General features: G+C 38.5%; 2 protein-coding genes across 2 annotated transcripts; one reads left to right on the plus strand and one right to left on the minus strand.

Moving 5' to 3' along the window:
• The first annotated feature begins 4,279 nt into the window (after positions 1-4,279).
• LOC137725164 (magnesium transporter MRS2-3) lies at positions 4,280-7,588 on the plus strand. The gene is made up of 6 exons (XM_068463756.2): positions 4,280-4,917; positions 5,071-5,280; positions 5,373-5,501; positions 5,642-5,805; positions 5,893-6,121; positions 6,912-7,588. The coding sequence occupies exons 1-6, from the start codon at positions 4,465-4,467 to the stop codon at positions 7,197-7,199; spliced, it is 1,473 nt and encodes a 490-aa protein (XP_068319857.2). The 5' UTR covers positions 4,280-4,464; the 3' UTR covers positions 7,200-7,588.
• A 255-nt stretch (positions 7,589-7,843) lies between these two features.
• LOC137725166 (uncharacterized) lies at positions 7,844-9,804 on the minus strand. Its single transcript, XM_068463757.2, has 3 exons — positions 9,489-9,804; positions 8,466-8,939; positions 7,844-8,246 (listed from the first exon to the last, which is right to left on the minus strand). The coding sequence occupies exons 1-3, from the start codon at positions 9,755-9,757 to the stop codon at positions 7,934-7,936; spliced, it is 1,056 nt and encodes a 351-aa protein (XP_068319858.2). The 5' UTR covers positions 9,758-9,804; the 3' UTR covers positions 7,844-7,933.
• Positions 9,805-12,161: the final 2,357 nt, after the last annotated feature.

Genomic DNA, 12,161 nt, shown 5'->3' on the forward strand with positions numbered 1-12,161 from the left:
AGGCTAAGCCCTGAACTCGAGCGGAGCACTAACACCAGGGTGTAGGATAATGAGTACCAAATGCATCCAGGCATAACCATATACATCATAATGTACTCATCTGTAACTTACCTGGGCTTCATAGCATCATGCAACATTATGCATGACAACACTAATGCATATACTAAAATATAACGCAAGTATGACATGGCATTTCAATCACATTTCATTTAAAACAATTTTTGGGAAAAATGTTACATACGTATATATAGAAAATCAAAAGCCCACTCACCTGGAGTCCGCGCTACAACTCCCTAACATAAATATCGAGATGTCTCGAACGACAGTCGCCTAAAACAAATATCAAATCACATCTTAGAATCCTTACTGATAGAACATGTAATTTACATAAAACACATCCCCCAAGGACGATCTAGAATGATTTGAGACCTATTGACCAAAAGTCAACCATGGGTCAAAGATAGATGGTAGGGTCCACAACCCTACGTAACTCAATCTGGAAGATCCGCTCCTTAGATTTCCGATCAATAACTTTCAAAGATCCACATTATGTTTCTAAAACATCATCCTAAAATTTCATTATGATCTAACGGTTGGATCTCCGCCAATTGCAAATTTAAGTGACGGTTAACGTTTTATTTTACAAATTTACAAATCCAATTCGGGAAGATCTGTGCATCGGATTCTTGATCCATAAGTTCCTACGATCCTCAAATATTACGTACTAAAACATATTAAATTTTGGTGACAATCCAACAGTCAGATCGTCGATTCATATTTCTACCAAGTAACGTACCTTAATCAAACTAGATTCACAATAATCAAATCACATCATATGGATATCAAATCTAAGATCAATGTATCGATTTAACATAAAATAGCATTGGTGATCCACTGGCCACGCGTCGCTGCCGGTGGCGGTCGGCCGCCCCGACTCGTCGAAAAGTTCAACTATTTCTAAAAATTCTCAAATTTTACAGGAATGAAGATCTCAATGAGTGGAGCAACTTTTATACCTGTCATTAAGGCTAATTTGACCGGGAAAAGCTCCAATTTAGCTCGAACCATACGGAACCCTAAACTTGGGTGTGTTCGATTCAACCACCAAATTCACTCCAACGCCTCAAACATTGCTTGGGCTTTGTTCCTGAGGTTGAGGGGAGGTTAGTGGTGGTGGTAATTTGCTGGGTCAACTTCACGATCGTCGGATTTCGCCAGGGCATCTATGGGTTTCATTCTATTTGAATTCAAGCTCAAACCCAATAAAATTTAGTTGGAAATGGAAGAGGGGAAGATAAGGATTAGTTTTTGGGTGGTGGTGAGGGTTAGATCGCCGGAAAACCAATGGAAAAATGTCAAGAAGGCGGTGGTGTGGGTGGTGCCCGACGGGTTACACGGGCCAACCCGTGTCTCCCCTCATTTTCTTCTCTCCTTTCCCCTCCTTACTCCTGTTTCTGATTGGTCACCTTCCTCCCTCATTTCCTCCTTTCTCTTCTCTCCTTCTCATCCCAGCAGTCGATTTCTTTCCTTCCTTCCATCCCAACCATACACGTGGCCTCACAGATCTTTGCTTCAGAAATCTGGAGCCTTCCAAGTTAAATAAAATTACCAAAATATCCCTAACTTTAAACATTAATAACTCTTCCGTTATAACTCCAAATCACGCCCTGTTTGCGCCCCGTGCGTCTGTAGCGATGCGTACTACAAGAATATGCCAAGAAAACGAACCTTAAGTAACATGACACGACAGTCAACAAAAGTCAACACTTTGCCTCGAAGGGCATTTTCGTAACTTCACTTATTAAAATTATAAAAATCATAATTTTTGGGAACAGGCTATTAGAAACAAAATCATGAGGGCATGGTCGGGGCCCAAAGCGGACAATATCGTGCTACGGTGGAGTCGAGCCTGGGATGTGGTGAGGGTCCGGGCCAGGATGTGACATGATTGATATATAGTCACTTCAATTTAGCCAACCTTCTATAGGATTTGGGCCCAAACAGCCCGAATCCTTTAGAAGGTTGGCTATACCAAAAAACCTTTCATTCATGATATAGCCAACCTTCTAAAGGATTTGGGCTGTTTGGGCCCTTTTGAGTCTTTATTCATTAAGTTGTCATACAACTTAAGTTAATGGGCTTGACGGTTCTAAGCCTAATGGGCCTTAAGGTCCAATAATTACTCAAAAGCTAAAACGAACTTATTCGTTTGATTAATTAACATATTAATTAATCCTAGCCATAAATAATTAAACAATTTAATTATCCTTACTCATCTCCATTGTTTCTTCAATCTCTACCTTACACGGTGTACGATCCATTAGGTTCTTTTTAGCAAGGCAATGGACGATTAGAACTCTTCAAATCGAATGTGAATTGAAACTTATTTTTCAATTCTCCCTTTAGTGATTATACACCTTTAGGGCTTCCACAAACCATAAGTGACACCTAGTAGTATGTCATGGCTACCCAAGCTAATCACAAGAGGTGGAGAACCTATTCAATTTGGGATTACAATGCAATACGGTCTTTCTCTAATACAATACTCTTAACCACATTGTTTGGTTTGATAGTTTATTTATGTCTACTATCCAATTTGATTCTCTTACTTATATGATTACCTTGAATGTGATTTGGAATGACTTCCTAAATCTCATTCATACTCTGGCCAGAGATTCTTAATCATATCATAGAGAATTCTCCCTCAAACGGTTTGAAGGTTAGAGATCCATTGTTGCACATTAACTTGCCTCCATGACTAAGTGGCTTAACCCCAACTATGTTGTGGACACCTTCTGATATAGTGACTTTGAGATAGTCTAAGATCAAGGACCTAACCATAAGACAACTATGATGCCTCAGGTCAAATGACTACTTTGCATTATCCCAACCATGAGTTCTTATGTGACATGAGTATAAGAACTCCTTGTTGATCGCGTTCAGTGGACTCATTCTCTATTGAGCACCTACATGCTTGTCTTGGTGTCAGTCACACTAATGACTCGAGGCCAGTCACTCTTTCTAAGAGAAGACATAGTACGTACTGATCTTAAAGGACTGTCAATGGCCAATTGGCAATCTTATGATCAGGAACGTTTAGGATATGTATACGAAAGAGAATGGTCTCATGAATCTAACTTCTTTAGATCACATTCTCCCCAATTACATATTCCTTGGACTTATCACTTAAGCATATAACATTTATATGAGACAATTTTAAACAATAATATTTGCCCTTTATATTAAACTAGATTAGTTTAACATGTGAAATGTCCGTAAAGTATCATCATATGATTGGCTTTAGGGCACATTTCCAACATCAGCTTTATTAGTAGAACTTGTATTTTGGCAATTATGGCCTGAACATATGATTATGCTTGTATTAGAGAGTCGTAGACCCATGAAGTGTGGTCCTTCGGGGATGAGTTGAAATAAATGTGATTCCTACCAGGGATTTTAATTTGGATTTATCCCTATTTTACGGGAAGTTTTGCCAAATTTTCAATAGATTTTAATAGTTGATAGGTTTAGTTATGACTTCGTCACCCATCCGGGTGATGGCTAGCATGCCTCGACTTAGGTGCTACTAGATTTTTGATTCGGGGTGTCATGATTGGGGTTATGGATTCATTTAGGGTTTTGGTTGTTTTGGGATTTGTTAGCTCATAAGTGGGTTATGCTACATTTTGGTGTTATGGTTTTTTTAGTTGTTAGTTTAGTCATTTGGATTTGTCGCGTTTACAGTTATGTAATCTTGAATTTCGTATCTTGTACACGTGTTTGATATATTGTTAAAATTGTTTAATAAATATCGTTATTTCTTAGAAAGAAATAAAGTAAGCTCCCAGTTTTTTTTTATTTTTTTTATTTTTTGCCAAGAAATAGAAAATATATAAAAATATTAGACCATTTTGGAGATTAGTTCCTAAATTTGGCCCAATTGAAGTTTTAGTCCTTGAAATAAAAAATTCATGAGTGTTGATCTGTGAACTTTACATAAATTGTCACACATTATTTATTGTGAACTTTACATAAATTGTCACACATTATAGTAAATTCATAGGCCAATACTCACAGATTTATTTAGGGAACTATTATTAGTACTTCAAAAATTTCATCTATATTTCTCACAAGTATATTTTTATTTCTAGTATAAAAAGTTTGGAGTGCAAAATGAAAATTTTGAAATACCAATAACAATTCTCTTTATTTAATTACAATAATTCAATGAAATTAATAAAATCCTGTTAATTAAAATTGAAAAACCAATCCTGCAATTAAGTCGGATATTAATCTTGTTTACCATTTATAAACCCAAAAGCATCAAATCTTGTGCACCAGGGCATGCAATCAACTAGGAAAGTGACACATGATAAAAACGGTCTCATCTTTGTGAGAAAGAGCAAAACAGAGAGATAGGAGAGAGAGGAGGGATCGGCCCGCAAATCCCAATCCCTAACAGCCATGAGAGTCCTTCATCCCACAAACCATCCATCAAAGTCGGGCACAGCCCCAGCTGAGGACGACCCTGACGCAACCCGACCCACTATGCCCGGCCTGGGCATGTCGGTGGCCGGCGGTCTACGGAAGAAGGGGCTTGGCGTGCGGCCATGGTTGCTTCTGGACTCGAGCGGGCAAGCCCAGGTGGTAGAGGTCGGCAAGCACGCCATCATGCGGCGTACAGGTCTACCCGCTCGGGACCTTCGGATCCTGGACCCGCTTCTTTCATACCCGTCTACGGTTCTGGGTCGAGAGCGAGCTATCGTGATCAACTTGGAGCACATCAAGGCCATCATCACCGCCCAGGAGGTCCTGCTGCTCAATTCCCGAGACCCTTCTGTGACTCCATTTATTGAGGAGCTTCAGCGGCGGCTTTTGCGCCACCACCAAGCCACCACCAAACCCGCAAAAACCCAGGTTCCAAAAAGTTTCAATTTTTCGTCTAATTACCATTCTTACGATTGTAATTGTGATTTTTTGTATTGGGTTGTGTTGTGTTGTTAATTGTGATTTTGGTATTGTTTTTAATTGTGATTTTGGTTTTGTGTTGTTAATTTTGGGTGTGTGAAGGAGGGCAATGGCGAAGAATCGAATTGGTATGGCATGGAAGAAGCAGAGGCAGATGCACAGGTGAGAGGAGCGGCTGGTGGAAATGGGGAAGGGGAGGCAACTGGGAAGCAAGGTCTGGAGGATAATCGTGATGGTTTGAAGGTCCTGCCTTTTGAGTTTGTTGCATTGGAGGCATGCCTTGAGGCTGCTTGCAGTGTCTTAGAGAATGAAGTAAGTGAATATCATTTTCCAGACTGCCTCATTCAATAATCCGTTCCATCCTTTCTAACTTGTTTTCCTTGTTTTTGTGGATTTGATAATAGGCACGGACATTGGAACAAGAAGCTCATCCAGCTTTAGATAAGCTCACTTCAAAGATTAGTACTCTCAATTTAGAACGCGTCCGCCAAATCAAGAGTCGCTTGGTTGCAATTACCGGCCGTGTTCAGAAGGTTAGCATAGCATTTGATAATCCAGACCCTTTCCTTTCATGGCAAAAAATAGGTGTCAGGCTTTTGCCATGGATTAACCAATGCATGAACTAGATCACTTGCTTGGTGCTAAACTTGTTACGTATTATGTTGGCCTCTAGGTGAGGGATGAACTAGAACACTTGCTTGATGATGACGAAGATATGGCGGAAATGTATCTAACTGACAAGTTGGTTCAGCAACATCTTGAAAATTCGTCCACTTCCTCCTTGGGTGAGAGAGATGACATGGATCCTGAAGCTCCACGATCAGACATGGATGACAGGCAAGGCAACTCATAATCTCATTCTCATTTTAATTTATAGGAATGCCAGTTCTTCACTTCTTTAATTTTCCTATTGTATTGTATCAGGGGTCCAACTGAAATTTCAACGGAAGCTGGTGGGGATCCCTTGAATTTTGATGGTGATCCTCAAAACAGTGATAACCACCGGCATCAATATCTTAGAAGGGACAGCCATGTGACCACAACTAGCTCCTCACATAGTGCTATGGGAAAGGTCCTTGATGTAGAAGAGCTTGAAATGCTTTTGGAGGCATATTTTGTGCAGATTGATGGTACACTAAACAAGCTATCCACGGTATGCAAGTACATTTTACCTCTCAATTTTGTTCAGTTCAAATATCTGTAAGTGAACATAATTTAAAATAGAGAGTGGTGACATAGAGGATGGTGATGCCAGCAGCCAGCCTAACACTTGCACTGGAGGTCAGTTCAGCGATTGCCATCTTCACAACGCCAGCCATTGCTGGTATCTGGGGGCTGCTCCCATGAGCAGTGCCCATGGCAGTGGATGGGCGCTTTCTCATTAAGGCTAGTAAAATTAAAAAGAAATACAAAAGATATGGTTAAAGATATTTTAGTAATATTGGGGTTGGATAGTAGGTGGGTTAGTAAAGGTTTTCCTAAGTTGAGGTTCATCTGTTGTAATCAATTTCTTCTGAGGAGCATAAATATACATCTGTTTGTCTTATGGTCAGTGTTGTTGCATATGAGAATTGCAACCATGATCAGTGTTAGGCTTTCCCTTGGTTTAGGGAAATTCTTCACAGTTAGCTATGAAATCGCTGTTTTTCTGCAACAGTTTTAACTCCGTCGATAGTATCTCTCTATAGAGACTATGATTGAGATGCAGATAATGTGAACTCTTTTTCTAGCCTGTTTGATCACAATTTTTCCTAATGAAAGATATAGATCATGTCTTGTGAAGTTTAAGGATTAATATTTTTTTATGTAATTCGTCGTTATTCATGGAATCTCTTCCTCTTATCATCAACAAATCTCTTCATGCATTATGTTCGTTTTAATATTTGTAGTGTTTCATTTTTTGTATATGTTTTTTTCTATTTTACATTGTTGTCTTTGTGCAGTTGAGGGAGTATGTTGACGACACGGAGGATTACATCAACATAATGTTGGATGACAAACAGAACCATCTCCTGCAAATGGGGGTCATGTTGACAACAGCAACCCTCGTTGTGAGTGCCTTTGTTGTTGTAGCTGGTGTCTTCGGCATGAATATCCAAATTGAGCTATTTGATAAAGAGAAAGCAGGGATGCGAGAGTTCCTCTGGACTATCGGTGGCAGCACTGGCGGGACCATATTCTTATATGTGATAGCTATTGGATGGTGCAAGCATAAGCGCTTGCTGGAGTAGTGACGACAGGCTGTTTATCATCAAGAACGTACCTAAAACGGAAGTGTATGCTGTGTTTTGGTAGACGTCCTTTGGCGACACCAGCACTACTCTATGCAGCTTCTTCGTTTACTGTACGTAATGCCAATATGCATGCAATATATATGCACATTCGCATTGTTCTTTGTTTTCGTAAGAGAATAATGTTTCAGGGTGTGGAGGAGGATCTAAATGGTTCGATCCCTCATCCTACCTTGTGCTCCTGACCATTAACTGGAATACTAGTCGAGGAACCGATGAAGAATGGGTCGATGTTTGAGGAATCTTAGGCGGCCTGAATTGGCAGAACTTAACTCACAATGTATCCTGTATGACATTATGAGTTTTACATGTAACAAACTTGAATTTGAGATTGGTCGTGTGTGACCGGAGTCCTGTCCTGCGGTGTCGGTAAATGTTCCTTTGAAGTGGCAGTTTGACATTTGCTACGGAGACTTGTTAAAAGCACAATAAGTAAAACTTCAACATGTATCAAGTAAAGCTACTACAAATTAGTTCTAACGCTATTTATCTTTCCAATAGTGACGGATGTCTCGGGTCCGAATCTCCGCATCGCGCGTATAAGTAAAATATGTATTGGTGTTTTGGAGCTTGTGGGTGATACGTGATTGAATACAGATGTCTTAGTTGCACCAATCTTGTTTATTTGGATGAATGTTTTTAACAGCAGTACACATATGTTGCGTCCTCACAAGTCATCTATCTTTGTTTCCGTCCACATCGATTATTTCCGGATGAATGTATATGATTTCTTCCTTGAGTTGCACGCCAAATTTCTGATCAACCTTTTCCTTCACTAGAGCAAGGAGGTGAAGCATGTCTTGAGAGGTTGAGCCACCGCAGTTTTTGAAGAAATTTGCATGCACTTTGGATACCATTGCCCCTCCCACTCTAAAACCTTTCAACCCGGCTTTCTCAATCAACTCAGCTGCTGCAACTCCCATATCCAATGGATTGCGGAAGACCGAACCAGCGGTTTGTTCCCCAACCGGTTGAGACATTCTTCTCCTGCAAATTTAGCCACACTACACCCATAAGCGTCTGCAAATCACCTCCTTTTCCTATAAGAATTTTAAACGTGCAAGGAAAGTGATATCTCACACCCTTGATTCTGGCATTTGGATTCAATAAATCAAAGGAGAATTAGGGGACATAAATAAAAACGAGTGTGCGGAAATCATTCCCCGTTGGAAAAACTTCTCTCTCTCTCTAGATGAACTAGACTACCTTTCCATGTATTCATGCTGCCTTCTCTTTGCTGATCCTGAATGCTGCAGTTCAAACGTAACAGCAATGATGGCTGCCAATTCTTCCATCACTTGAAATGGAGATGACCTATACCCGAAAACGAGATCAGTCCTGCTAAACCTAAGAAACTTCCCATCCATTGTTACAAATTCAACACTACGTATAGCATTAGCAGTCTCCTGCCCGTTTGCTCCAGCATTCATATAAGTAGCTCCTCCCACAGTACCAGGAATTCCTCCAGCAAACTCGAGTCCTGTGAATCCTTCATTGGAGCATTGCACCCCTAACCGGTTAAATCGAAAGCCACTTCCAACTCTGTATAAACCAGGTTCCTTCTTCTCCAAGAACTCGATCCGGTTCAATATTACACAACCATCAAAACCCACATCATCAAACAAACAGTTAGAGCCTTTACCAATGACAACGAACCTGATTGAGTGCTCACGGCAGAATCTGCATAGTTTTCAACCAAGCAAACCATTTTACTGAATTTGGTTCCAGTTTGTAACAAATTAGTTTACCTCGTTAACTCGGAAAAAATTGTCTGCAAAATTTTTTGTCTTCATGAAAAGCAAAATAGAAGATCAGATGGAATGCTAAACAGACAATGGGCCTGGTAGAAGCAAAAACCGCTTTCTGCCAACTAACAGTGCTTCTCACTACGTTTGATTGAATTTTTTTTAAGTACTTCTAGTTTGTAGAAGCGCTTTTTGGAGAAGCACTTCAAAGTTTAGTAAAAATTCAACCTTCTTCAAATAAAATGACTACTAGGTTAAAGCACTTATGAACAAAAGTGCTTTCTACATAAACAATCTCAAACAGGCCCATTTCAGACAGATTAAAATGCATAAATGTATTTGCAATCCAGAATTAAAAAAAATAAAAAATAAAAAAAAAAAAAATAAAAAAAACCCCAGAAATCAGCTTTCAGAATTTGAGACCACAATCAAATTCAGAGGATGTATTGCATTATATAATTAGAAAAGAAATGCAGAACAACACCTGATAGCAGAAACAAGTTGGGTCTGATCGAATACTTGGATAAAATAATTGCAAGGGCCTCCAATGCCCCAAGTGCTGAGATCCTTCAACTGCTTCTTCCCCCGAATAAATTTCAACCCTTTGCAGTTGTGGGTTTGTCTTTGGTCTTTGCTGAAGCTGCTGCTTTGACTGCACAGAAAGGGAAAAGGGCCTCTGGTTCTTGGTGCATGCAGCAAGATCCCTGGAGACCTGTAGCAGGGAGGGATTGACAGGGAAGGAGAAGGGCTCATTGTTTAACAGTTTTACATGCGTTCTTGGAACAACTGTTCGTTTTTTTTTTTTTACTTTGCACTACTCATTAGTTGAAAACTATTCACACTATTGGGCTTTTCCAAAATAAAAGTCAATCTCAACTAGAGCCCACAACCAAAACATTGTTCTAAATTGAGCCCAACCCTAAAGAAAATTGTAACAGTAGTCCCTCAAATTTAACTTCATTAGAGCAAATGGTCCCTCAACTAAAAATTCATGACCATTGGTCCCTTTACTCATCAAAATGTGTAGTTATGGTCTTTTTCGCCAACTCTGCCAAAATGAGTCATGTTGGAAGGATCATTGCTACAATTAGGTTAAAGTTGACGGATCATTGCTCCAATTGGGTTGAAGTTGTAGGACCATTTCTCCAATTGGCTAAAGTTGATGGATCATTGCTACAATTTTGCTCATTTCTTTTTCCATATTTGCCACTAGATTCAACCTCACGTGTGTGGCACGTGACTTATCTTGATGGAAGTTCTAACAGAGTTGACGAAAATGACCATAGCTGCACATTTTGAAGAGTTAAGTGATCAATAATCATGAATTTTTAGTTAAGGGACCAGTGCTCCAATTAGATTAAAGTTGAGGAATTATTACTATAATTTCCTCTCCAACGATATTTAGCCCAAGCTATCCACTATTCATTTTCTATTTCATATCATTCCTATATTTAGTAAAATTCCAAATATTGACTTTTACAAGATTTTCTTTCTTTCACGATTAGGTCTTTTTACATATGCCTCTTGTAACTTTGTAAGAATTAAGTTGTGACAAGATGTAGCCCTTTCATTTATGTAATTGTCTTGACAATTTGAGACTTATTCTTTCTTTTGTGTCAATAGGATGAAAATATGAGTTTTGAATTAGTTTTTCTTCTTTTCCCGTAGTTTGATCTGTTAACATATTTCCATTATTGATGGTAAATGCACAAAAAATGTCCCGGTGGTAACTGCAATCTTCTTTCATACTTTTTATAAGCTCAACTCTTATTTTTGGTGTGGAGTAAGATACTAAGATTGTACATATTAGGTTTTTATTTTTTATTTTTTTATAGTAAGGAATAAAAATTCGAATTTGAATATTTTTAGGCTTTTTAATCAAAATGGTTCCTAAGATTTGCATAGCTCCTCACTCTGGTCCCTGAGATTTGAAATCGATAAAATTGGTCCCTGAATTTATCCATAATCAATCATTTTGGTCATTCCTTGAAAAATCTCCATAAATTAAGGATAAAATGACAAAAATATCATCAATTTTTGTCAAGTTATTTGGGCCTATTGTTTATTATATTGAGGGTAATTTTGTCATTTTGATCTTTATTTAACACAATTTTTCACCGAATGACCAAAATATTGATGGTGCACAATCTTAGGGACTATTTCTATTAATTTCAAATCTCATAGACTAAATTGAAGAGTTAGGCAAATCTCATGGACTATTTTAACTAAAAAACTACAAAAATGGGTATTGGGCAAGTACACAGTAAAGTTTACATTGGCCGAACCCCGAACATATTTGCAGTAAATCTACCACATTTGTTTCTCAACCCCTATAATTGGGTGTAATAATTAAGAACTTTTGCTAGGATGAAAAGCTTTCACTTTCTATCTGATGGACATCGATCAAGATCTCTAATTCTAAGAAGGTAGATCTTTGCATTGCTCCTATAGCTGCAGGTGCAGGTACCTTCTGACTAATTCATAATTTTTCATGCAGGACATGCAGGTCCATGGAAGAGACGATAAGAGCTGCTGAGACTCTGTCTTACTAATTGGGAACACTTGAAATTAAATGGCACTGGAGGCAGCTGGGACTCAATGTTACAACACAATAAGAAACAACAAAACCCTTCCCTTGCTTCCTTTCCCCCTTTATTCTAATATGTTTGCAGAAATTGGAGGTTTTGTCTTGTAGGTGGTTGGAAGGGCAAATGGTGTTTTCCCCCATACCTTTTTTCATTCTTATCCAGTTATCTATGCTTTTCTGCAATATGATGGAATGCAGTGAGGCAAAACATGACTAGCCATCACTATATATATCTTTGACTTTAAATTGCTTTAAATTGCTGGATATTCTTTTAGAATAATAATTGAACTCGATACTTCTTATAGATAATTACAATTTGATAAAATGCATAACTTTTCATTTTGTTGTTTTATAATCACTTATGTATGTGTCAGTTTGTAATTTATAATGAAGTGAGAATAGCTCATTAACCATAAGCAGTCAATCTGCATTCTTTGTTTTATTATATGTTTCTTTCCTTTTTTTTTTTTTTTGGGTTTTGATTGACTGCATGGAAGATTCCCATTACTGAAACCCCAAAATTAAAAAGTCCAAAACAACTTGTGGGTAGGACTTGGAATTTTGACAACT

Source organism: Pyrus communis, chromosome 5, assembly GCF_041283825.1.
Source record: "Pyrus communis isolate YQ-2024b chromosome 5, ASM4128382v1, whole genome shotgun sequence".
NCBI lineage: Eukaryota > Viridiplantae > Streptophyta > Magnoliopsida > Rosales > Rosaceae > Pyrus > Pyrus communis.

Coding starts and splice junctions, on each gene's coding strand:
- LOC137725166 (XM_068463757.2), bottom strand. CDS start 9,757: ATGAGCCCTTCTCCTTCCCTGTCAATCCCTCCCTGCTACAGGTCTCCA. Junction 8,940..9,488: donor CAACTTGTTTCTGCTATCAG/GTGTTGTTCTGC, acceptor AAAACTATGCAG/ATTCTGCCGTGAGCACTCAA. Junction 8,247..8,465: donor CAGCATGAATACATGGAAAG/GTAGTCTAGTTC, acceptor CTAAATTTGCAG/GAGAAGAATGTCTCAACCGG.
- LOC137725164 (XM_068463756.2), top strand. CDS start 4,465: ATGAGAGTCCTTCATCCCACAAACCATCCATCAAAGTCGGGCACAGCC. Junction 4,918..5,070: donor CCAAACCCGCAAAAACCCAG/GTTCCAAAAAGT, acceptor GGGTGTGTGAAG/GAGGGCAATGGCGAAGAATC. Junction 5,806..5,892: donor CGATCAGACATGGATGACAG/GCAAGGCAACTC, acceptor GTATTGTATCAG/GGGTCCAACTGAAATTTCAA.